The sequence below is a fragment of the Monodelphis domestica genome, chromosome 1 (assembly GCF_027887165.1).
Source record: "Monodelphis domestica isolate mMonDom1 chromosome 1, mMonDom1.pri, whole genome shotgun sequence".
In the NCBI taxonomy this organism is placed as follows: Eukaryota; Metazoa; Chordata; class Mammalia; order Didelphimorphia; family Didelphidae; genus Monodelphis; species Monodelphis domestica.
In genome coordinates this window covers 155299431-155325926 of record NC_077227.1, presented here as the reverse complement: position 1 = coordinate 155325926, position 26496 = coordinate 155299431, and the positions used below count along the sequence as shown (strand labels likewise).

Below are 26496 nucleotides of genomic sequence, written 5' to 3'. Positions count from 1 at the left end.
TCCCAGGAGGTCACCTGAGTTATAATCTTAAATGTGTATGTTACCATATTAATCATAAGTGAGTAACAATGTTAATCCTAGGTATGTGAAACTCTCTTATTATGTACTTTATAAACAAATTAATTCATTTAAGAGGTTGAAGGGACTAGAAGAGGACAAGAGTCCTAGAGGCCAAGGATCCTTTGAGGGAAGAAATCCTGGAGGCCAGGGGCCCTTGGAGGGCAGGAGCCTTGTGCCCCCCACGCCAATAGGGGCCCTCAGAGAGCTCATAGGGGTTGGAGATTTGGGGGATTTCCTAGTACTTACATCAAGAGTAACCCCTTTAAGTCCTCCCCTCTACTCTGTAAGTTCTTTTTGCCTTAAAAACCTGTAAATATCAATGATCAGGGTCTCAAGATGGGGAATCTGCAGATTTCTGCCTTGTTTGTCTTACCAACCACATAAAGTCAGACCTTGCTCAGAGAGTACTTTTCCCCAGCCTCTTTCTTTCAAAGATTATATATAGTAATAACATATAGTAATCTTGTGTTTAACAAAGGTAGAGTTCCACATTTTTGGAACAGAAAATTGCTATTTGGCAAAAATTGTTAGGAATTATACTCAAAGAGTTATAAAACTGTGTATATCTTTTGACCCAGTTATACCACCATTAGGTTTATTTCCTAAGGTATTCAAGGTAAAAAGGAAAAGAACCTATATGTTCTAAAATATTTATAGTACCTCTTTTTGTGTTGGCAAAGAAACTAAAGGGATGTTCATCAGTTAGAGAATGGCTGAACAAATTGTGGTATATCATTGTAATGGAATACTATTTGGCCATAAGAAAAAGCTTTTGGGGTCTCCAATCTACAAGCTAAATCTAAAATTGGGGTTCATCAGATCCCACTAGGCCACAAGTTTGGGATTCCTAAATTCCATGTTGACAGAAATAACAAACAATATGATCACAAAAAAACCTGGAAAGACTTATATGAAGTGATGCAACGTGAAGTGAATAGAACCAGGGAAATGCTATACACAGTAACAACAATAATGTATCAATGATCAACTGTGAATGACTTAAGTATTATCAACAAGGCAAGAGTCCAGGACAACTCCAAGGGACTCCTGATGAAAAAGGATATCCATTGCCATAGAAGGAGCATAAAAAATCTGAATGTAAACTGAAACATATCCTTCTTCACTTTATTTTCTCCATGAATTTTTCTCTAATTTAGTAATGTGTCTTGTTTTACAACATGAAGAACAAGGTGAAGTACCTGGTGTATCAATTCCAAGGATGAAACGATGACCAACAATGTAAGGCACAGGAGGGAGTTTATTAAACTGCAGCTTGGGCTCAGCACTCTAAAATGGCTCGAGCCCCAATTATGGGACTCGAAGGTCTTTTATACACTGTAGTGAACAGGAACTTCTGTGTTAGGGGGAGTGCACAGGAATTTCTGGGGTAGGGGGAATGAACAGGAACTTGACAAGAGCTTCTGGGGCTGGGGTGTTATCAGCTCCTGGCATATATCAGAATGTAATGACTTGCCTGCAGGGTTTCTATGGGGGGGAAGGGAATAGGAGCTGGTTCTTCAAGGGAAATATGTATTATATGATAATTTATGTACAACCTGTATCATATATTATCTGCCTTCTTGGGGAGGAGGGGAAGGTTGAGAGGGAGAGAAGGAAAAAAAAGAATGAGACAGAATTTTGGACATAGCTAATATAAGAGTTTGGACATAAGCTGTAGCAATTAAAATTAGTTACTCTGCTAAAAGTATTATATTTTTACAGGTTTATTAAAGATTAAGAAATAAAGAAAATACAAAATAAGAAAGCACGCGTCTGGGCCCAGAGAGCCCATTCACAACCACTCACATCTTGTCTACTAGGTAGAGAGCCGTGTGTAAGTGGAAGTAGGAAGAGAAGACCCAGTAGGCTTTACAGCCAGTTTAAATAGAAATTTTGACTCCCCCCTCCCCCGCAGGTGGGAACTCAGGTGAGACTAGAGGGCATCTGGGAACTAGAGCAAGGACTTCTGGGGATTGAAGTACGGGGTTCAAATCTCCATTTTTACATAACTACATCTATAGTTGTAGGATCTGGCAGTTGGCATCTGGTGATGATTATCTAACTAGTCAGACCACCTTTATCTCTTTCCCCCTTCCTTTTTGTAACCCCAATAAAAATGAGTATGCTTGAACCGAGGAAGCTCTTGTCCATCAAGCTCTTCACCACCAAAGCTCTTCACCATAAGAGCTGAATTCCACCTAGAGCTTACTCGCTGTAAGGCCTACTCTTTTGCTTCAATTCTCTTGTCTCTGAGTCTTTCTTGTGTTCCTCTATCTAGCTTATCACCATCAGAGGAACAGGCACAAGCTGGAGCCCTGGTTGTTGAATCCTTAAGCTCTTAGTCTTTCTTCCTTTTTTGTTTCCCCTCTCCTTTTCCCTTTTCACCCATTCTCCCTCAAGTCTTCAACCTCCCTTCTCAGTGTTCACCCACAAATATATTAATTTGTGGCTGCTGGCAGTCACATTTTCTATCCATAGGAGGAAGGGAATGGGGCTGGTGATAGGGTGGGGAAAAATAACATTTTTGAATGTACAAAAGAAAAGGTAAGACATCTTTGAAAGTTACATGGTGAATTTCTTATATATCCAGGTGAAAAAATGAAGTAATTGTATAGAGGTTTGATGTTACTTACATCAACCTCTTTTTCTGTTCTACTTTGAATATGGAAATATTAATTTTATTTTGCATTTGTTAGGTTCAGAATAAAAAATATTAAATGCATGAGGCACATATTAAGTATGTTCTTTTTAAAATAAATTTATTCCATAATCCTTGGTAGCCTAACAACCTCCAGTGTTTCCTTGTTACCTTGGGGATCAAATGTGAATTCTTCTGTTTGGCATTTAAAGCTCTTTACAGCTGGGAACTTTCTTTCCTTTTTAAGTCTTCTAAAAATTTACTTCCACATATTATACAATGCAACTTCAGGAGTCTGTTTGCCTTTCCTAGAACACTACACTTCATTTCCCATCTCCATGCCTTTGTACTGGCTATTCCCTATACCTGGAAGGCTCTCCTCACCAGCCTCATAGTTTCCCTAGTTTCTTCCTTCAAGGCTCAGTTTAAGTCCCATCTTCTGTAGGAGAACTTGCCCCACGCCCCCAGCTACTAGGACTACCTTCCGGTCTCACATCCCTCCCCTTTACTCCATTGTTCTCTCATATGTATACTGTTACTTAAGTTTATGTACCTTCTCTCTTACAATAATGAAGGGGGGGGAGGAAGGGAAGGTGGAAGTCAGTTTGGATCTTATAACTTCAGAAAACGTATGTGGAAAATTATTATTACATGTAACTGGGAAAATAAAATATCTTTTAAAAATTAAAAAAAAAAAGAAAAAATTATATACCCCTTAGTTCACATTAGAAGGTAAGCTCCTCTAGGGCAGGGGCTTTTCATATGCTTAGCGCTTAGCACGGTGCCTTTTAAGTTCATATTCTGTGGAATGAAGGGGGAAATGCTAAAAGAACAGACTTTACCACTGGGATAATTCAAAGTACCTCCCCGGCTGTTATGGAGACGTTTTAGGATGCCAAAGGTTAGGAATGATGCGAAGGGTTAAAGAGCACTTTGGGTGGCAGAGCTCAGCAGAGAGTGCTTCGACTCCAACCCTCCGAGGCCCGCCCCCGATCTACCGAGGCCCCACCCCACCCAAACGGACGCATGCGTAGTGGGGACGCAGGCTGACTTCTGGACGATGCGATCACTGTGGCCGACATTGCTTCTGCCGGCTCTGACCCATGTTCCGGCGCCGGCCTGTAGTTTGTGCTGCGCCTCCCGGAGGAGGCCTGCACACCTGTGGCGGGGACGAGCCACCAGCTCCAACCTAGGGGACGGCCGGGTGGCTCAACCCAGAGTCCGGGAGCGGCCCCCTTGGCGGGTGCTCTTCTTCGGCACCGACAACTTTGCACAGGAGGCGCTGCGGGCACTGAACGTAGCCAGGTACCTAGGAACGAGGCTGAGGCCTCTGTTTGGTCCGGCTCGGCCCGGTCTCAGGTGTTGGAGTGGGTGCTGGGCCTCGGCTGTAGGTTCATATCTCGGTTTGGACCACCCGCTCCGAACTTCAGGGTGGAGGGGCTGGGCTTCCTTGGAGCCCCGCCCTTCGTCTGCGCGCGCACTTGGGTGTGTTGGTATGTCTTGTCTATCTGTGTGTATCCAGTCAGGTGGTTACACTCTCCTTAAGAACTTTTATACTGTTCCCAAAAGTCAATACTGTGTATTGGCTCCAAGGCAGAAGAGTGGTAAGGGCTAGGCAATGGGGGTCAAGTGACTTGCCCAGGGTCACACAGCTGGGAAGTGTCTGAGGCCAGATTTGAACCTAGGACCTCCGGTCTAGGCCTGACTCTCAATCCACTGAGCTACCCAGCTGCTATTAAAGTTTAAATGAATAATAAACATGAATACAGGACACCCTCTATTAAATTATAGCTTATACATACACTCCTTCACTCCCCTTACTGCAGGGCACTCAGATGTCACTCTTCAGGACTTAGTAGGTCCAGATCTTGGGTTGTAAACATAAATATGTTGATAACTGTTACAATATAATTGGTTTCTTTTGGCACAATAAAGAACTGGACCTGAAGTTAGTCAAAGGAATTAAAACACAGGTTCAGACACTAGCTATTTGATCCAGGGCAAGTCATTTAACTTGCTTTTCCTCATCAGTAAAATGGGAACAATTAAAGTACCTTCCTCAGGGTGATCAAATGAGATTATTTTGTAAAGTGCTTTGCAAACCTTAAAGTGCTATATGAATGCTAGTTATTACAAATTCTATGTATTTTAATTTATTTTGAAAACCTTCTGGGAAGGGATCTATGGACTTCACCAGCTTTCCAAAGGGGTTAACTGTGTCACAGGAAAAAAGTTAAGAATTTTTACTGACTAGAGACATACTCTAAACTCCAAAACAGGCCTTCTATGTTTTCCTTCTCTTCCCCATCCCACCTAAGACACCTGCCTGTTTCTGTACATAATTATAACTGACATAATATCTTAAAGTGTTTGAGGTACTTTAACATTTTATTTCTTCTGACCCTTATATCCTACCTAGGATGCTGGTACTATAAGTTTTATTCCCATTCTACAGATGAGGAAAAAACTTTGGCCTGAAGTTGTTACGGTCACTTTGGTAGCACTGTGGTATTTAAACCTAGGTCTTGCTGGCTCCAACTGCAGTACACTTCCTACTGCCTCATGCTGCCTCCTAATACATCAGTAGTGCCAAACTCAGATAGAAACTGATCCCTGTAAGAGGCAAACTAAGAAAACTATAAATTAACATTGTGTTATGTTGTATTTTTATTAATTTTGTTAAACATTTCCCAATTATATTTTAATCTAGTTTAGACTATAGTGGAAACTCCCATACCAGGGCTAGGCCTTTGACACTATTATCCTCATTGAATAAAACATTCAGAACTTATTAGGATTTTTGTGATTTATATAATGTTTTATAAAATATCCTGACTGATTATATGACCCTAGGGTTTTTCATGAACTTATGTTATTTTACTTACTAAGACAATAACAATTTATAAGTTGATTTATGTTGTATACAATAGTTGAAAGTAATAAAACTAATTCTTGTTTTTTTTTTTCCTAAATAAAACTCTTACCTTCTGTCTTAGAATCGATACTGTGTATTGGTTCAAAGGCAGAAGAGTGGTAAGGGGTAGGCAATTGGGGGTCAAGGGACTTGCCCAGGGTCACACAGCTGGGAAGTGTCTGAGGACAGATTTGAACTCAGGATCTCCCATCTCTAGGCCTGGCTTTCAATCCACTAAGTATCCCAGCTGCCCCCAAAACTAATTCTTTTAAACTATTCAAACATATCCATTAATTCATGGCTTTCATCCTAATCCTAAATTTTTTACTTAACCTTTTGGTTTAAGTACCTACACTTAAATCATTTATCAGTTCAAAAAAAATCTATATATGTTCAGTTAGCTATATTATATATCTTAAGAAAATCACTCACTAATCTTGACATTTTCCTTCCTATCTTGTCATCTTAAGGGAAAATAAAGGGGAACAGCTACTGGAAAATATAGAGGTGGTCACAGTGCCTTCTTCACCAAAAGGACTACCAGTGAAGAATTACGCCCTTCATGCACAGCTTCCAGTACATGAATGGCCAGACGTGGGATCTGGGGAGTTTGATGTTGGAGTAGTGGCTTCATTTGGCCGTCTTTTGAGTAAAAAACTCATTCTTAAATTTCCATAGTAAGTCTTTTTGTAAAGAAATTTAGAAAACAATACTCTTTATAGATAAACTTTGTGTTTTTAAGTTGTAGTAATTACTATTTGAACTTTTGTTTTCTATGATCTCATCAAATCTGCTCGTCACTAAAAATAACATGAATCACCACCACCAAAAAGCAGGACATGTTTAATTTTTGGTGGCCTTGTGCTATGCACTATACTAAAATAAATCATAGTCCAAAACTTTTGGGAGTTTACAATATAAACAGATAAGTACACAGATTGTTATAGTAGACATGTACAATATAGACAGAACAGAATAAAATCATCAAAAATACTTTAAAAGACTGATAAAATATTTACATAAAGGATAAGGATATTGAAGTGAACGGGTAAAGCAGTAGAGATTTTAAAAGTTTCAGGCTATTCAGATAAAGTGAGGGAAGCCAGTATCTGAACAGATTATTAACATAATTCACATTGTCCAGACTTTTGGTGGGAATAAAATGGATACTGGATCTTGAGATATTTTTCTCATTCTGTGATGAATCTTAAAAAATAATTGTTTGATAAGTTCCTGGTGAACTATTGTGGAACCCTTTTGGAACAATAAATAAACTGATCTGGTTTTATATAGAAAGCAGTTTTCCAGAAATCAGAGAAAGTAAGCATGATTTAAAGTCATATAACAGTTTAAGAGTAAACTGTGCACCAATTTACATACTAATTCCCAGTTTTTCTAATGCAGTGGCATATTGAATGTCCATCCCAGTTATCTCCCAAGATGGCGAGGTCCTGCCCCTATAGTCCATACAGTACTTCATGGAGACACAGTTACTGGAGTTACAATTATGCAAATCAAACCTAAAAGGTACAGCAAGTTTACTTTTTTTTTTTGGTCAGTATCCTTATATATGCTTTTCTGATGGTGCTAGTTATTAACCTTCTAATTTCAAAATGTTAAAGTTAGCTTTTTAACTCCATAAAAATGGAAGCAAATTTATACTCTGATTTTTTTTAATCCAAAACATCGAATCATAATCTTATAATTTCTATTTTTTAGAGCACATAGGTCCTTCATGCAGTCCTTGTATAGTTTTTACATTTTTAAACTTAGATTATTAGAAATTAAATTTCCATCAAGTGCCTTTTATTTGACAATTCTCTCAGATGATATGGACTTAATTCTGTTTATCAAAGACCTGAATTTATGATTCTTAATTGTGATTTTTTCTCACATGACGAAAAAAAAAAGAATGTATAATTATGTAATGTAATTTGTTGTAAATTTAATAAATTGTTATAAATTTAATATGTTTGCTTTTGAATGTTCTTTATAGATTTTTTTCATTACATACTACAAAAGTGAAAGTTAAGTATATAAGGACTTTATAAAGCCCTTTTACATGTTACTATCAGTTAATATCTATAGCAGGAAAGAAAGTTATAATTTCACAAATTGTTCTTTTTTTAATTTGGCAAATTGTGTTTAATTAATTAATGATATTTTTCCATGGTTACAAGATTCATGTTCTTTTCCTCCCTTCCCCCCTCTTGTAGCTGATGTGCAATTCCACTGGGTTTCATATATGTCATTAATCAAGACCTATTTCCATGTTGTTGATGTTTGCACTAGGATGATCATTTACGAGTCTATATCCCCAGTCATATCCCCATCAATCCTTGTGATTAAGTAGTTGTTTCACTTCTGTGTTTCTATTCCCACAGTTTTCCCTCTGAATGTGGATAGCACTCTTTCTCATCAGTCCCTCAGAATTGTCCTGGATCATTGCATTGCTGCTAGTAGAGAAGTCCATTACATTTGATTGTACCACAGTGTATCAGTCTCTGTGTACAATGTTCTCCTGGTTCTGCTCCTTTCACTGCATCAATTCCTGGAGGTCATTCCAGTTCCCATGGAATTCCTCCAGTTTATTATTCCTTTGAGCACAATAGTATTCCATCACCAACAGATACCACAATTTGTTCAGCCATTCCCCAATTGAAGGGCATCCCCTCATTTTCCAAATTTTTGCCACCACAAACAGCGTGGCTATAAATATTTTTGTACAAGTCTTTTTCCTTATGATCTCTTTGGGGTACAAACCAAGCAGTGCTATGAGATTACATGTCCTTTACCAGTAGTCCTGATGATTTAAAGGTAGAACTCTTAGGTAAACAAAATATAACCTTTGGGAAAAGAAATACGTTTTTAAAAAACCCAATACTTTTCTAATCTTATTTTCATGGATTATAAATCCTCTGTTCTGTATTTTTAGTAAAGAAGGATAAATATATTTGTAGTAAGAGAGTGTCTTCCTATAACCATGTAGCTAAAGGTAAATTCATTTTTGTTGTGTTTCTTATAGATACATCATGGGTTTTTTTTTCTTTTTAGAACAAACTAAATGTACAAACTAGTTTGCTTATCTATTCTGCCTCTCAATTCTGTATTTATTTTGTTTTCAAAATCACATCATCTATTAAACTACTTTATTTTTCACCTTGTTTTTGATGTTAGAGGTAGCTGTCAGGTACTAGTCACATTGGCTGCCTTGTGCCAGCCCCTCCCTTGAGTGTAGCTTATGTTAACTGTATCTTTAGCACAAGCCTAAGAGGGCAGAAATTTAGTGTGATAGTGTTATTCTTCACAAGTATGGTCAGTAAGAATGGTTTTCCTTTTCAATGTTCTTTTAGGTTTGATGTAGGACCAATTATTAAACAAGAAGCATTTCCTGTACCCCCTCAGTGCACAGCAAAGGAATTGGAAATATTGTTATCGAGGCTGGGTGCCAACATGGTAATGTCCTACTTCACATTGTAATTTCTTTCCGTCAGTAAAGTAGAAGTTTTCTCTAAGCTAATATAAGGAACATTTTATTGTGTAGAATGTCGGCTCTTTGAAGGAAGACTTTTTTTTTTAAATTTTGTCTGTTTCCTTGATGTGGGCACTTAAATACTTCTTGATGTGAATGAGATGTTTTAAGCTTCTTTGAGGGGAGAGGGAAAAGGGTGATTCAGATTTTCATTGCTTAAATATTAGTTATATGGCAGCTAGGTGGTGCAGAAAGAGCGAGGAAGTAAAGAAAGAAGGCAGCTAGGTAGTGCAATGGATAGAGCATTGGACTTGTAATCAGGAAGATTTTTGAGTTCAAATCTTGCCTCATACATTTATTAGAGCTAGACAAAACATTTAACCCTGTTTGGCTCAAGTTCATCTTTTAAATAAGCTGGAGAAGAAAATAGCAGACCACTCCAGTATCTTTGCCAAGGGTGGTGAAGAGCCAGATAGGACTGGAAAGATTCAACAACAAAATGTTAGTTAGGCTAGCATTCATAGGCCTCTATAATTTAATTTGTCTACCCTTCTGGCCTTATCACTCTTTTATTCCCTCTATCTGTACTTTGACCTAATTGAGCATAGTTACTATTCTCCAAATACACCCTGAGCTTTGCTTCTTCATCCCCTTTGGATTGGCTGTTCCCATTCTCTGAAATCCCTTTTTCCTTTCTCTCATCAAAGGCTTATGCTTCCTATACAATGCAGTCCACTTACTCTATAAAGTATGAAGACCATCCCAAAGTTCAGTGATGTCTCCTTTCTCCAAACTTCTTTAGCATTTTTAACAAATTTAATACTTAGCTCATTCATTTAGAAAATCATGCAACATAGTCCATGCTTAACTATATGCTTTGTACTTATTAATTTGTATTCTTTTATTAAAGGGGATGTGGAGTGAGGAATACTGTATGTGGATTTTGGAGATGGATTCAGATTCCAACTCCAGTGTTTACTACCTATAACAACAAGCCACTTAGCTGTGTGACCCTCAGCAACTCACTTAACTGTACCTATTAGCTCTTGCCCTTTCATCTTAGAGTTATTACTAGGACAGAAAATAAGGGTTTAAAAGGGTGGGGGGCTTCTAGGTGGCAGTGTAGATAGAAAGCCCAGTCTGGAGTTAAGAGGACTTGGGTTCAAATCTGGCCTCAGACACTTTCTAGCTATTGTGAACTTCAAAAACTACTGCACCCTACTCAGACCATACTTTAGAAGATTTGATTTAGCTATCTCCTGATTGTAACAATGAAGACACTCTAACAGAATCAGGAATGTCTTGTAGTACTTTACATTACTCCACCCTACTTAGACCGTACTTTAGGGGAAGATAAAGTTGTAATCCCCTAATTGAACAATGAAGGTACTTAGTTCTCACCTTATAGTGAAGCTAGAACTTTAAGCTAAGTCTATTTTTAGTAATACAAAAAGGTGTTAAGTAACTATAAAGGTTAAATTAATCACAAAAAGGTCAAGTAACTAACAAAAGGTAAACTTAACAAAGAAGTGCTAAGTAACTCTAAAGATATAATCAAATCAAAGAAGATGAGAACTAAAAGTGTGGGCAGTCCTGGAGAAAGCCTTTGATGTGATTGGTAGATGTGAAAATTTAGAGGTGGAGACACAAGGGTGAAAGTTCTATATATTTGGGATTTTTCTCTCAAAAACTCTTTCCCCGGAAAGTTGGATCTGGCTGATCACTTCCTGAGAGCAACCTGGGCGCCAGTTCGATCCTGGAACTCAGCCTGGAGGAGCTCACTCAGACAGCTTCCTTGAGACGGTCTCTTGGTGAGTGATAAGACTGACTTCCTTTTCCCTTGGGCTCAGGGAGGCCCCTTTGGCCAAGGTCTTTAACTCCTGCCTAGCTCAGCCTGAGCTGGAGCAGTTCAAATTAACTCTTTCCACTCCCTCTCTCTTATCTTTTATTCCTTCTCTCTATATTAATTAAAATCACCATAATTTCCAGATGACTTGGGTATTTTATTATTTTGGGATTTTCCCTGGCGACCAATTAATTTAGATTTTTTTAAGTCACAACGCTAAAATTATCTTTACACTATGTGATCTTGGGCAAATCACTTAATCCATTTGACTAGTCCTTGCCTTTCTGTCTTAGAACAGAAAGTAAGAGTTTAAAAAAAAAATCTCTTCAAAACTCAGTGCCTCATCTGTAAAAAGGAGGTTCTAACACTTGCATTATCTACTCCACAGGGTTATTATAGGGAAAGTACTTTTAAAATGAGTTACTGTTTTACCTGTTAAAGGAGTAGCTTATAAGTTCTCAAAACAGGAAAATGCCTAAAAGCAGGTACAGCAAGAGCAAATTGTTAGACTAAGCCCATCTCCTTTTTGGCAATATTATTAGAATCATAGAGGCAGTATGGCATAGTGGGTGTAGTGCTGGACTTGGAGTTAGAGAAACCTTGGTTGCAAGACTGCCTCTGACACTCACTAGCTGCATGACTCAGGGCAAGTAATTTAACTTTTTTATGGCTCATTGGACTTCCTAGGACTAATGTACTAAATCATAGATGGGTTCCAATCTGTGCTAGGAGTCTCCCATGCTAATGAAATTATTGATCTCACACACACTAGTGCAGTAGACCCAGGGATTACTTAGACATTTTCCTGGGTTTTGGTATGATACTTGACAGGTAGCTCTACGTGGACAAGATAGAGTGGTGTTGTCTGGATGATAGAACAGTAGATGACTTTAGAACTGATGAAATGAGTTGAACAAAGAGTGGTGATTGTTAGATTGGTTTGGGCTTGGAAGGAGGTCTCTAGTGGAATGCTACTAGGTTATTCTTGGGCTTATTCTGTCTAGTGTTTTTTTATCAGTGATGTGGGCACAGATGGCATGCTTGTCAAATGGCACACATCTAGGAAAGGTAGCTAACATGCTAGGTGACAGAAATGAGATATGACAATCTCAGGGGGGTAAATCAAACATGATAAATTAGCAGATAAAAATGGAAAATCTTATGATTAAGTTCAAAAATAAATGCAACATGTGCAGAATGGGGGAGTTGTGGACAGACTAAAGTTCATATGAAAAAGGCCTAGCAGTTTTGTTGACTCTGAGCTCTTTGTGAATCAACAATATAGCAGAGCCAGGGGGCAGGCAGATAACTCAGTAGATAGAGAGCCAGAACTAGAGAGAGGAGGACCTGAGTTCAGATGTGGTCTCAGATACTTCTAGGTGTGTGGCCCCAGGAAAGTCACATAAGCCCAATTGCCTAGCTGTTACTCTTCTGCCTTGAAGCTATACTTAGTATCAATTCTAAGATGGAAGGTAAAGGTTTAAAAAAGAATGATGGATGAAAATTGCAGCTTCAGGCTTAATATAAAGAAAAACTTCCTTCCAGTTAGAGCTTTCCAAAAGTAGGCTGGACCACCTCAAGAGATAATTACTGAAAGTTTTCAAGTAGTGGGTAAATGCTTTGTCATGTATTGTAGAGAGAAGAGGATTGATTGTATGGCTTCTAAACTCTTTTCTTACTCTGAAATTCTAAGGTGCTCTATTATTTGTCATTTATTGCTCCAACCCACATTGCCCTCCTCAACCGTGACCTACTATTTTGTATCCCATGTGCCAACTCTGTCACCCTGCACATAGCAATTATTCAAATATTTGTTCATTGTGATAATTTAAAAAATATGAATGGGTAAAAACCTAAATCATAATCAAAATCTATGTGTGTGAGTTAACCAGAGGCTGTAATTGCAGCAGATAGAGATTAACATCAGATGATACACTTGGGGTATCTTAACTTTTCAGAACCCTCTGTTGTTCTACCAGCTGAATAGTACCTTTCTTTTACTACTTCCATCATTACATTGTCAATCCCAGTCCTTTTTTTTTTAAACCCTTACCTTCTGTCTTAGAAGCAATACTGAGTATTGGTTTCAAGGCAGAGGGGTAGTAAGGGCTAGGCAAAAGGGGTTAAGTGACTTGCCCAGGGTCACACAGTTGGGAAGTGTCTGAGGCTAGATTCAAACCCAAGTCCTCCCAACTCCAGGCTTGGTACTCTATCCACTGAGATACTTAGCTGTCTCTGAATCCTCTAGTCTTATACATGTCCTACCTCTTTTAAATCCTTTCCCCCATTTTGAGAAACCCTATTGCTTTCCAGAACTATTTACTTGGTTCGTCTATTTCCCATCCTGTTCCACTATGCTTTCCAAAATATTTTTAGATCATGTCCCTATCCTCAAGTATGTTAACAACTTCCCAACTTTGTGTAGTATGCAAATTTGTTACCATTTTTTTTGTCTTAAACTGGGGGCTCAACAAGCTATAGCCCAAGTGCCAAATCTGCCTAGAGAGCCAATCTTGGCTGCACCTACAGAAAGCCTACAACATTTTATTGCATTCTTAAATACAATAAAACTTTATTTTAAAATGTCAAAATTAAACCATTCCTGGTTGAGGGGAGGGAGCTCACAAAAATAAGGAATAACTGGTCAGATTTGGCTGATCCCTGATCTAAGTTATTGACAAAGAAGCATTCTACTGTAGTGGATAGTGTAACAAATAAAAATTGGTCAAGAAACTCAGCCCCAGAGTTAGAAGCAGAGAGAGACAGAGAGAGAGAGAGAGAGAGAGACACACACACACACACACACACACACACACACACACACAGAGACATACCAGCCAGGAGAGAAACCTCTCTCCTTCCCTCTAGTCTTTTAAACCCCACTATATTGATGCTGACACAATGACTCTCATGCTGACAGTCCCCTAAATAATTTCCTTCACACAATCCTGTTGAGCTTGAAGTTAAAAAGGCCAGGTTCTATTTCATTTGCAGATATTTATTAGCTATAGGACTCTCAGCAAGTCAGTTAGTGTTCCTAAACCTCTGTTTCCTCATCAGTAAAATGGAGATAGTAATAGCATCCAATTCAAACAAACCATCAAATAACAAACATTAAATTCTTCAGATGTGTCAGGCAGTATGGTAGGGACGTGGGGAAAAAAAAACAAAAATAGTCTCTCATCAAGGAGCTTACATTTTGATGAGGGAGACAAGTATATAAAGGGGTATAGTCAGAATATATACAGAGTAGATGGAAGATAATCTCAGGGGAAGGCAGTAGTGGTTATGAGATGGAGAAGGGCTTCCTGTCGCACTTGAACTGAATCTTTTTTAAAATCCATTCTTATTATTGATGCTAAGAAAGAAGGTAAAATTTTTTAATAAATAAAAATAAAATCTATTATTTCTATACTCGCACAAAAAAAAATCCAACCTTATTTTCTATTCTGAATTTTTTCCCTCCCACTTTCCCCTGCCATTGAGAAATCAGGAAACCACTCATTATAAATATATGTATATTTATTATATATTATATATGTGCCATATATAATATATAAATACAGTAAAACAAATTCCTGCATTAGCCACATTAAAAAAATAAAAAACTCTGCATTCTGAATCCATTACTTCTCTATCTGGAGGTGGAGATAGCTTGGTTTCACTATGTCTTCTGGAACTGTGGCTGGTTCTATTATGTTAAACAGAATTTCTAAGACTTTCAAAGCTGTTTGTCTTCATAGTATTGTTGTTACTGTATAATTGAACTGTCTGGAAAGGAGCCAAGGCTTCTAAGAGGTAGAATTTTAGATAGCAAGTAGTCTGTATAGGAGGGGGCATATATGGCTGAACTGGGGAGTGTTTGGAGAAGAATGATGGATAAGAAGATTGGAAAGATGAGAAGGGGTCAGGTTGTTAAGAACTTTAAATTCCAAACACTGCTGTTTATATTTGATCCTAGAGGTAATAGGGAACCACTGAAGATTGTTAGGAGGATCAAATGAGATTGGAAAGGACTTTTCAAACCATGAAGTGCTATATAAACTGTTATTACTGATAAAAATGTTCAATGGAATTGGTCCAACCAATGGTCTCTGAGTTAGTTCTCCAAAGAATTAAAGTTGATATGAAACTAATAACTATTCTTTGTATCTAGCAATTCAACCAGTTTGAAATCTACTTAACTGTACTCTTTGTCCAGCCCACAGATCTACACCTTGTCTGTAAGACTAGCATAAGTTACTTTGTCAAATGAATTGTTTAAAGTCTAGACAAATTATATCTGGTTCCCCCCCCCCCATCTATTATTATAGAAATCTCATCATAAAAAGAGATGAGGTTAGTGTGTCCTGACCTAATTTTTTTTTTCCCTAGAATCAACACTAAGTATCACTTTCAGGGCAGAAGAACAGTAAAGAGGTAGGCAGGGTCACACAGCTAAGGAGTACCTAAAATCAGATTTGAACCCAAGCCCTCCCATCTCTAGGCCTGGCTTATTCTTGATGAAATTGCACCAGATTGTTTGTAACTTAATTACCTATATTCAAAACTTTGTTTGTTGACCTTGTCACACATCTATTCTAGGAACTTCAAATTTTCCCCACTGCCTTTAGATGTTTTGTTTTTAAAGTCCTTTCTAGCTTGACTACATTCTATCTTTATAGGATGATTGCATATTATTCCCCCCCCCCATTGTTGTTCTGACCAAATTAATTTCCTTATTATTCCCTTCAATAATTATCCTTTTCTGCCCTATATAATTTTGCACTGTTTGTCCTCAATGTTTACAATGCCCTCCCCTCTTAATCTCCTTTTAGAAACTTTAGCTCTTTCAAGGTTCACTAAAGTGACATCTCCACCATCTAGGAGTGGAGTTCTTAACCTTTTTTGTGTCGTGGACCTCTTTGATAGTCTGGTAAAGACTTTCTCAGAATAATATTTTTGAATGCATAAACTAAAATAGAAAGGAAACTACTTCTATCAGAATATCATTATCAGATTAGGGGTGCTAGGTAGCAAAGTAGATAGAGTTCCAGATCTGGAGTCAGGTCATGATTCTTCCTGATTTCATATCTGGCCTCAGACACACTCTAGCTATGTGACCCTGGGCAAGTCACTTAACCATATTTGCTTCAGCTTCTTCATCTGCAAAATGAGCTGGAGAAGGAAATAACAAATCACTCCAGTATCTTGCCAAGAAAACCCCAAATGAGGTCATGAACAGTGATGACTGAAACAGTGAACAAAAACACCATTATCAAAATATTTCTAAAAACAATCTCAAAACTGATCCAACCATTCTGGAGAGTGATTTGGAACTATGCCCAAAGAGCTTTAAAATTGTGCATAACCTTTGATCCAGTAATACCTCTTTGCTAGGTCTGTCTCTCAAAGAGAGTTTTAAAAGGAGAAAAGACCAATTTGTACAAAAATATTTATGTCAGCTCTTATTGTGGTGGCAAAGAATTGGAAAGTGAGGGGATGTCCATCAATTGGCTGAACATGTGGTATGTGATTGTAATGGATTACTACTGTGTTATAAAAAATGATACAAAGAATGATTTAAGAAAGTCCTGAAAAGACTTAAGTGAACTGAGGCAAAATAAAATGAGCAGAACCAGAAGAATATTGTACACAGTAACAGCAATATTATATGATGAACATTTATGAATAACTTAGAATCCAAGTAAATCCTCAAGGACTCATGATGAAAAATGCAATCCATCTCCAGAGAAAGAGCTGATAGAATCTGAATGTAGATGGAGACAGACTGTATTACACTTTATTTCTTTACCTTTCTTTCATTTGTTTGAGTTCTCTTTCACCAAAGATTGCTCACTGTCTCAGGGAGAGGGGATGGGGAGAGTTTGGCTCAAACTTAAAGAAAATGAAAGTTTTAAAGTATTTTTTTTAAATTGAGTTGAAAAATAAAATACTAGCAAATTTTTTAAAATCTCACAAATTTGAGGTTAAGAACCCTTGTTCTAGAAGTTTTTGCTTATTTCTCCAGTTGTTATTGCCCTGTATATCCCTGTGTAATTTTTGATGAAATATATTCTACATCTATTTATGAATGTCTCCCCCATAGAATGTTTGGGGTTTTTTTTAATGCCTGTCACCTTGCACAGAGTTGGATACTTGGTACGGTTTAATAAGTGCTTGTTAAATCTGCGATACTAAAAATTAATGTTATGCCAAATGTAATATGCTAAATGTAATATTTAGAAATTGGTTTGGAAATATAATATTGATTAAAAAGAAAGATTGTTGTGGTTGCTGTTTATAAAATAATTAACCTTTAAGTCACAAGGATGATAGTAGCTTTTAACAATTTAATTTTAATATAAATATAGTCTAAGAAAGAAATAAGGAGGGAAGGAACTAGAAAAATATTTCCTAGCCTACCACCTTAATCTTATCAGCCCATGAGAGTGTCTTCCGTCCAAGCCACCAACACCAAATTGCAGAAAGACCACCAGCCAAAGACCTCCAGAGAAGAACCACATCTCCTCTGTGGTCTCATTTTTAATAGTCCTCTTTCTCCATGTCATTTCCTTTCCCTGTGCACTGGTATATCACATCTCAGGAACCAATCAACTGACTGGGACCCGAATCCTTTAGTTCTGGGTCATGAACCTAGAACCCTTAACCTGTGACCTCTGTTTGGAGCGTTCCAGCTATGCTAATGGGCTGGCTCAGACAAGAAGAAAGTTCACAACCCTGGGAGGAAGGGGTTCCCTTTACACATGTCTGTAGTTTACATTAACCTATCTACAGTATTTCTTTCACCAACCCCTTCCTATTCCCATTGCCACCATTCCAGTAAAGGCCCTTATTTCTACCTTCCTATGGAATGTTGCCTCTCCCTTCCCCAGGACAGCCTTTATACTATTATAAGATTATTCTTCCTTCTGCATAAATCTGACCATTTCACTCTTTTGCTTAAAAACCTTTTCTTATTTGATTTTGTTTTAACCACCATTAAATAGATATTCAAATATATGGATCAAAACCAGAGACAGTACAAGCAAAAGCATAAGCAAGAACATCAAACAAAACCTCTAAAAACTTCCCCCCCCAAAATAATAGAATATCTTGTACATAGTGGGGGAGCAGGGGGAGGATACCCCAATGTTCCACAAACAGTTCTGCAAAACAACATAAGAAGTGGTTGTTAATGATTGTGCCCAACATTATGCTTCTGTTATTTACCCATAGTAAAAGAAATGAGACCCTCGACATTCATTACCTTAAACAGCTGCACACCAGGCTTGTCTCCTGTATCTACCAGGAGATTTGTGGCTATGTTGTCTTCCTTTACATAATTGTATTCAGTATGTGTTCTCCACCGTCATCATTCCAGATGGCTCAGAAGTCTTCCATGGCCCTTTATTGTTTGCTCACAACCCTCCTCAATCTGGCATCAACTCTTCCTTTCCAGTCTCTGTACTCTAGTCAAACTTAATTGCTCTTCACCTAGAAAATGCCTTCTACTTTTCTACATCAATGTCTCTGATTATATACTATACTAATACTACACTACACTACACTATACTATACATTATATTATATTACATTCTGAGTTATCTTCTTTAGAGTTCTTTCTTTCAAGCCTCAACCATATGTTCACTTTTCACCTCTTCTATTTGCTTGCCTGTGCATCATTACATAGACCTACAAAATCTGAAGTTCCAAAGGATGAGAACTACCTCTTCCCTAAACTTTGTATTTCCCTACTGACTGCCTTAGTGTTCTGCATATAGTAGGTAGGTACTTGATAAATGTCCACTGAATTAAATTCCATCTGATTTTGCTTTTAGTGGAAAGGAATTAAGGACTTATTGGAAAAGAAATAGATGGAAGTATTCTGAAGAGATAGATTTAGGTTTTTTTTGCAAGAGGAGTAGAATTACTAGGAGCCAAGAAATAACCAAATAAGTATTATAACAAAAAATGCTGGTTTTTCAGTATTTAGGAACAGAAGCACTGCACAGGTGTTAATAAAGTTTTTTTTAATCTTTTTAGATTCTTGGAAATTTTTAATTAATTAATTTAGAATATTTTCCCATGGTTACAAGATTCATGTTCTTACCCTTCCCTCCCCCCACCCTCCTCCAGTAGCCGATGCACAACTCCGCTGGTTTTTACACATGTCATTGATCAAGACCTATTTCCATATTATTAATATTTGCATTAGGGTGATCGTTTAGTCTACTTCCCCAGTCATATCCCCATCGACCCATGTGATTAAGCAGTTGTTTTTCTTCTGTGTTTCTGCTCCCACAGTTCTTTCTCTGGATGTGGATAGTGTTCTTTCTCTTAAGTCCCTCAGAATTGTCCTGGATCATTGCATTGCTGCTAGTAGAGAAATCCATTACGTTTGATTGTACCACAGTGTATCCGTTTCTGTGTATAATATTCTTCTGGTTCTGTTCCTCTCACTCTGCATCAATTCCTGGAGGTCGTTCCAATTTGCATGGAATCCTCCAGTTTATTATTCCTTTTAGCACAATAGTATTCCATCATCATCATATACCACAGTTTGTTCAACCATTCCCCTATCAGAGGGCATCCTCTCATTTTCCAATTTTTTGCCACCACAAAGAGTACAGCTATGAATATTAAATAAATACCAAAAGAGATTTTTTTACAGAAAATATTTGAGACTGAACTATGTAACATTCTATAAAACTAGCAATTAGGAATTTCTTTTGTGCTATTATATGAATTTAAAGTATAGTTTTTCTGTTATAATACATATCAAAGCATCTTATTTTGAAGTTTACTAGGTTATGAACAAGTTTGTATTTTTCTCTATGCCTAATAAAATATATTCACTCATACAAGTATTACTTCAGTGTCCATTGTCAAGATTGAGGGCCACTTTTCCTAGTATTACTGTAGCTTGCAATGAAAAATGCCTGGTTAAATTCTTTAAGAGTACAACTCTTTCTGTGTGACCCTGAGCAAGTCACTTGACCCCCATTGCCTAGCCCTTACCACTCTTCTGCCTTGGAGCCAATACACAGTATTGACTCCAAGACGGAAGGTGAGGGTTTAAAAAAAAAAAAGAGTACAACTCTTTTTGAACATTTATTTTCAACATACATTTAAATGTATACTTTTACAGTGTTAGACTAAGAAAGATTGGACGGATCTATGATCTCAATAGAGTGAATACTCCCTCCAGGGATGCAGTTCATGAGGTGCAACCTGTACCTTCTCATCCTGTATGACTTAAACCTCTCTTCTCATTCAGCTTCTACAGCATGTCCATCCATTGTGCTGGGACCATCTTCCAGTCTCTTGATGAGTATGAGAGACTATCCCTTAGTTATTGCTCCTTCCTACCACATGACCCTGCCACATTCTTTTTTGGTCATTTTTTTTTACATCATTCATGCCATTTCTCTTGCACAGTTCTTTATTTGTACTGTCAAGTTCACCATGCATCTTATTGCATTTGGGTGACCCTCAACTATGTTCTTTGAAAAATAATATTCCATGTCTCTGGGTCAGACAACATCAGAAGAATATTACTGAAGCCAACTAAGTGGTTCAGTAGATTGAGAGCCAGGCCTAGATACAGGAGGTCCTGGGTTCAAATTTGGCCTCAGCTACTTACTTCCTAGCTATGTGACTCTGGGCAAGTCATTTAATTCCCATTTGCCTAGCCCTTACCACTCTTCTGCCTTAGAACTAACACACAGTAATGATTCTAAGATGGATAGTAAGGGTTTTTTGTTTTCTAAAGATGATAAGAAATTAGTAGTTGAGGGCTGCTAGGTAGCTCAGTGAGTTTGAGAGCCTGGCCTAGGAATGTGGTTCTGGACTCAAATTTGACCTCAGATACTTTTCCAGCTGTATGGCCCTAAACAGGTCACTTAACCCCTATTTCCTAGCCCTTCCCACTCTTTATCTTGGAACCAATACACAGTAATGATTCTAAGATGGATGGTAAGTGGTTTAAAAAACAAGAATGTTGTTCTTTTAAAAAATGATCCTTTGTTTTGGGAGAAAGCATGAGATAATTAAAAATGCTATGCAGTTTCTCAAAGTCAACTCAGCCTATTCTTGCTGTTGAATTTTTGTCCTAGATTACTATCTATCTACCACATCTGTTCAAGTTGTATATATTGATAGGCCAGCTATATGGGTTTTTCAGTGAACTACTCTCATACTCTGGACTATAGGCATTCTTTCTCATTAGTTTTTTTTGTTTTTTTTTTCTGTCTAGATAGGCTAAACTCTTTGGAATCATTTAGAACTCATTTAGACGTTCTGCAGTGTGGCTGAATTTGTTGTTGAAAACAGCCCAATGTCATCTACAAACTAGAACATCAGGAGCAACTAGGTGACTCGGGGTAGAAAGCTAGACCTAGAAATTGAAGGTCTTGGGTTTAAATGTGGCTTCAGACACTTCCTAGCTGTGTGACCCTAGTCAAGCAATTTAACTTCAGTTATCTAGACATTACTGCTCTTCCATCTTAGTATCAGTTCTAAGATAGAAGGTGATGGTTTAAAAAAACAAACTAGAGGACCTCACCATATATAGGAGTCTATCTTCCATTTGGTTTTGGTGCTGAACAGCCTCTCTGATAAAGGCAAATATTTGTGGAAAATTAGTGTGTTCCCATTTGATTCCTTACTTAATATTTTTAATCACAGAGTCATTGAACAGAGTTATCTCTTTGAAGGAATCATATAGAATAACATGTGCATGGGAGACACCTTATTGGAGAAGATTTTAAGGTGGTATTTTGCTTGGCCTAATTTAGTCTAAGCAAATAGAAGTGCATTCTTTATATCTCTCCAGTTAGTTGTGCCTTGATATAAAAGTGGTCTGCTCTAGAATATTATTTGTAGTAAGCTGTCTATAAATCTTCATCAAAGATGCCTTCTACATATGTGTAGTTTTTTTAATGTAAAGATTTTGTGGATTTGGAAAATAGACGAGCAACAATTATATTCTCTTGGTTAACTTTTTTTTGGTTTGTTATAAAGTCTAAGCTTTAAGCCTAAGTATTTGGCTTACTAATTAAATAAGATATTGTCTTTGTTCTCATAGAATTCATAGTCTATTAAATTATTTTTTCATATTCCTTTTGATTTTTTTAAATTTTATTTTCTTACCAATTACACATAAATTTCCACATGTTTTCTGAAGTTATATGATCCATATTGTCTCCCTCCCTTCCCTCCTCACATATCTAGTCATCATAATATATCTTACCCTCTTTTCTCTGCTTACATGGCCACACTCTATTTCAGGCCCTATTCACTTCTCATCTAGACTATTAAAATAACCATCTAATTAATCTCCCAATCTGCCCTCCACATAGCTGCCCAAGAGATTCCTAAATCACAAGTCTGATCATGTCACTCGCTTCCCAGGATTCCCTATCCCTGCCATGGAAGGCTCTTTATAAGCTGTCTCTCACCTACCTTTCTGGGCTTATTATCCATTTTATTCCCTTGACATTCCCCACACCTCCAAACTGTCCTTCTTACTGTTCCTCATACACTTTCCATCTTCCTAATTTATACTGTTGTACAGGCTGTTCCCCAGCTAGCCTCCTTCGAAGCTCAACTCGTGCATCTTTCCCTCTGAAATAATTCTTTACCACTACTAGACCCTCCCTCCATCCCAACAAAATCTTACTTTGTATTTAGTATATCTTGTAAGTATTCAAAATAACTTCATATCCCCAGTGCCTGGCAAAGAGCAAGTGCTTAATAATTGGCGGCATGAAGTGTTGGAGTAAGGAGAGGCCTTCCAGCTTCAGAGACTTCTATAAACTAAAGTATGGAGGTGGGAATGGGAAAATGTGTATGAGGGGAGCAAGGAGTCATGATTGACCAGAACACAGAGAACATGACTAGAGAGGTAGGTGATTATTGTACAAGCATATGGAAGACTTCTGATTCCAAACAAGTATTTTGAACTTTATTTGGTAAGCCAATATTTCCCAAACTAATTTGTTGATAAAAAACAAACCAACAAACAAAAAACACTTTTAGGGCTTGAACTTTCTTGACAAAAAGGGGTCTGTGGATGTAGAATGCCTCTTGACATCAGGGTCTGGGGATGTGGAATGCCCTTATGAAAAAGTGAGTCCAGGAAACTTGGAGGAAAATCAAGAAAATTAAACCTGTTTTCATACTAAAAAATTATTACACATGAAAAGTACTTTTAAGAGATTTCATAATTAATATTTTAAAGGAGAAATATTGTTAGCACTTACATTTCTTGTGAAGTTTCTATTCATGTTGTATGAAAGGATGTTTCTATGTAGCAAAACTTTGATCAGGAAGCAGCTGCTGAAGGATGTTGAGAAGATTGAGAAGGAAGATCTCTCTGGCAGTTTTGTGATGAATTGATTTTGGAGTAAGGTGAAGAAAATGGAGGCAGGAAGATCTGTTAGGTTTTTGCAATAGTTCAGGTAAATGGCAATCAAGACGGGTACTAAGGTGGCATCACTGAGATTAGAGCCAAATTGAGGAATTTCGTTTCAACAAGCACAACTTCCGAACTGACTGTGGGGGGCAGCAAAGGGAAGAGTCAATTACATCTCCAAGGTTGTGCGCACAGGGAGACTTCTGGATGTGATGGTACTGCAAGCAGAAATAACAGACCTAATAAGAGCAAGCTTTGGAGGACCAAGAAGTTTGAGTTTGAGGAAGTATCCTGATGTAGAATGAAGCTATGGATTTGGAATCAGAGAACCTGGGTTCAAATCTCAGTTTTGCCACTTACTCCCCAAGTGACTTAATTTTGCTGGGTTTCAATTCCGTCATCTGTAAAATAGAGGGAGTGGAGAAGAGAATAGACTACACCGAATAATTTTTAAGGTCCCTTCCATTCCTAAGCAGAGACACTTCAGTGGCACACTAGATAGAGAACTGGGCCTGCAGTCAAGAAAATCTGAGTTCACATCCAGCCTCAGACACATCTAGCTGTATAATCCTGGAAGTCACTTAATCTCTGTTTGTCTCAGTTTCCTCATCTATAAAATGGTGATAACAATAGTACCTACCTTTCAGGGTTGTTGTGAGACTCAAATAAACTAATATTTGTAGAATACTTTACAAACCTTAAAGTGCTATAAAATGCTACATTGTTATTTTATCAGTGATTAGGTTTTGAAAGGATTTTTCTAAGTTTTTGAATAATATTTCTTATTCATTTATTTTTTACCAATTACATGCAATGGATAATTACCACATAAGTTTTCCGAAGTTATATGACCCAAATTGTCTCCCTCCCTTCTCCATCCCCCCTCCCAGAGGTGGCAAGCAATTCAGTCTGGGTTATACCTGTATCATTGGAAGGACATTTAAAACAGATATGTTCCATGGTAGTTGGAGTTATGGAAAGGAACTCAAGTTCTAAGGTCATCTGACTAGATTAACAGTTATTATTTATAGAAAGTTATATTTGATAACCAGGGGGCAGCTAGATGGCACAGTGACTAAGAGTGCCAACCCTAGAGTCAACTCCCCTTCCTGAGTTCAAATCCAGCTTCAGATACTTATTAGCTATATGACCCTGAGCATATCACTTAACTGTGCTTGCCTCATCTGTCAAATGAGTTGGAGAAGGAAACAGCAAACCACTACAGTATCTTTGTCAAGAAAACTGGAGGGCAGCTGGGTAGCTCAGTGGATTGAGAGCCAAGCCTAGAGATGAGAGGTCCTGGGTTCAAATATGGCCTCAGCCACTTCCCAGCTGTGTGACCCTGGGCCAGTCACTTGACCCCCATTGCTTAGCCCTTACCACTCTTCTGCCTTGGAACCAATACACAGTATTGATTCCAAGATCAAAGGTGAGGGGTTAAAAAAAAACAAACAACCCCAAATGGGGTCACAAAGAGTCAAACATTCAGTGAAACTGAATACATACTCTATAACCAAAGAGCCAAAGAAGCCTTATTCTTAGACTGTAAAGCTTTCCTGAAATTTGCATTATTGAATGAGTTAGCAAATAAACATTTGTGCTTTAGCCTTTAGGAACTATTCCTTAAAGCCCACTTAACCAAGTTGAATAGTTTGTACTGCAATGAGGTCAATTCAGGTTTATGGCTTTATATTTGTATATGATGAGTACATAGTAATGCCTTTCCAGTAAATGAATGACTGCTTCCCATGCGGACCAGTTAACTTTTTATAGAACACAAAACTGCTCTAAGTACACTACAGTCCTCACCTTGGGCCACTGACTTTGAGAATCTTGTTGATTCCCCAGCGCCAGGGTCCTGGGATGATGGACACTACCAGTACAACTCTACTAGAAAAACAGCAGCTCTGCTGGTGACATTGTAAGGCTGGTGCCTCGTTGAGATCATTGAGATAGGATTTCAGTAAAAAGCCAGTGTAGTAGCTGACTTTGCTCCCAGGTCTTTTGAAGTAAATATATATATATATATATATATATTCAGTATCAGAATATGATGTATTTAGTGTAATGTTAATTTTTTTTATCTCCCTCTTTGTAGCTTATTTCAGTCTTGAGAAACTTGCCTGAAAGTTTAAAAAATGAAAGGCAGCAACCAGCTGAAGGAGTAACATATGGTAAGTGTAAATTGTAGAAAACGTCACCTTGGGCTAAACAGATTTTCTAGCTCTCTTGCTTTTTCTCCCTTATTTGTATCAAAAGGGGAAAGATTTTTTTTTTTTACCTGGGCTGCTAACAAACTGAAGCCCCATAAACCAAATTCTGCCCCAGTGACATGTAGCATAAAATAGACTCCGTCATTTCCTCAAACAAGACCTCTTTACCATCATGTTTTCACCCACAGAAGAGGAAAAATGTAATATTTTGTGATGAACTGTCTCTCAAAATGTTATATTCTTTCATTCACTTTCCTTTGGGGTTTGGAAGTATGTTGTGGGGTTTTTTTGTGTGTGTGTCTTTGTTTTTAAACCCTTATCTTCCATCTTGGAATTAATATGCAGTATAAGTTCCAAGGCAGAAGAGCAATAAAGACTAGGCAGAAGTTTAATGACTTGCCCAGGGTCACACACAACTAGGAAGTATCTGAGGCTACATTTGAACCCAGACCTCTCCTGTCTTTAGGCCTGGCCATCAAGCCACTGAGCCACCTAGCTGCTGTTAGTATGTTTTTTTTTGTTTTGTATATTCTGAAAAGAAAAGTTAAAAGAAAAGTTGAATTTTAAATGATATCCCCAAAGTCATTAAGACTAAAATTTAATCAAGAATCTCATTTCCCAGGCTGCACTATTGAAACTGGCATATAATTTTATGATTCCACAGAAGAATTGTATTACTTTCTAATTTTGTTTAAACAGATTCATTTATCACTCTATGTATATATGTTATGCTGATTGTTACCCTTGAATACTAGGGTATTTTGAAAGAACTAGAATGTCTATTAATTGATTCAGTGCCACTCATTTTACCATAAGCATAAAATTCAATAGTTCAACAACATTTATTAACAGTGGCATAACACTGAGCTAGACTGAGGAAGATCCAAAGTTTACCTTAAACATAGTTGGTTTCCTTTATGGACTTTATAGTGTAGTAGGTGTAAAAATGTTAATTT

The 26496-nt window shown here is 37.6% G+C and overlaps 1 protein-coding gene across 1 annotated transcript in view; it reads left to right on the top strand.

The window, feature by feature from the left end:
- Positions 1 to 3694: 3694 nt before the first annotated feature.
- MTFMT (mitochondrial methionyl-tRNA formyltransferase) overlaps positions 3695 to 26496 on the top strand; it is a 29143-nt gene continuing 6341 nt past the window's right edge. Inside the window, exons 1-5 of the mRNA XM_001375281.5 lie at positions 3695 to 4003; positions 6083 to 6289; positions 7017 to 7139; positions 8966 to 9068; positions 25426 to 25501. Of these exons, the coding sequence (XP_001375318.3) occupies positions 3759 to 4003; positions 6083 to 6289; positions 7017 to 7139; positions 8966 to 9068; positions 25426 to 25501 (754 nt within the window). The 5' untranslated portion in view covers positions 3695 to 3758. The remainder of the gene's footprint in view (positions 4004 to 6082; positions 6290 to 7016; positions 7140 to 8965; positions 9069 to 25425; positions 25502 to 26496) is intronic.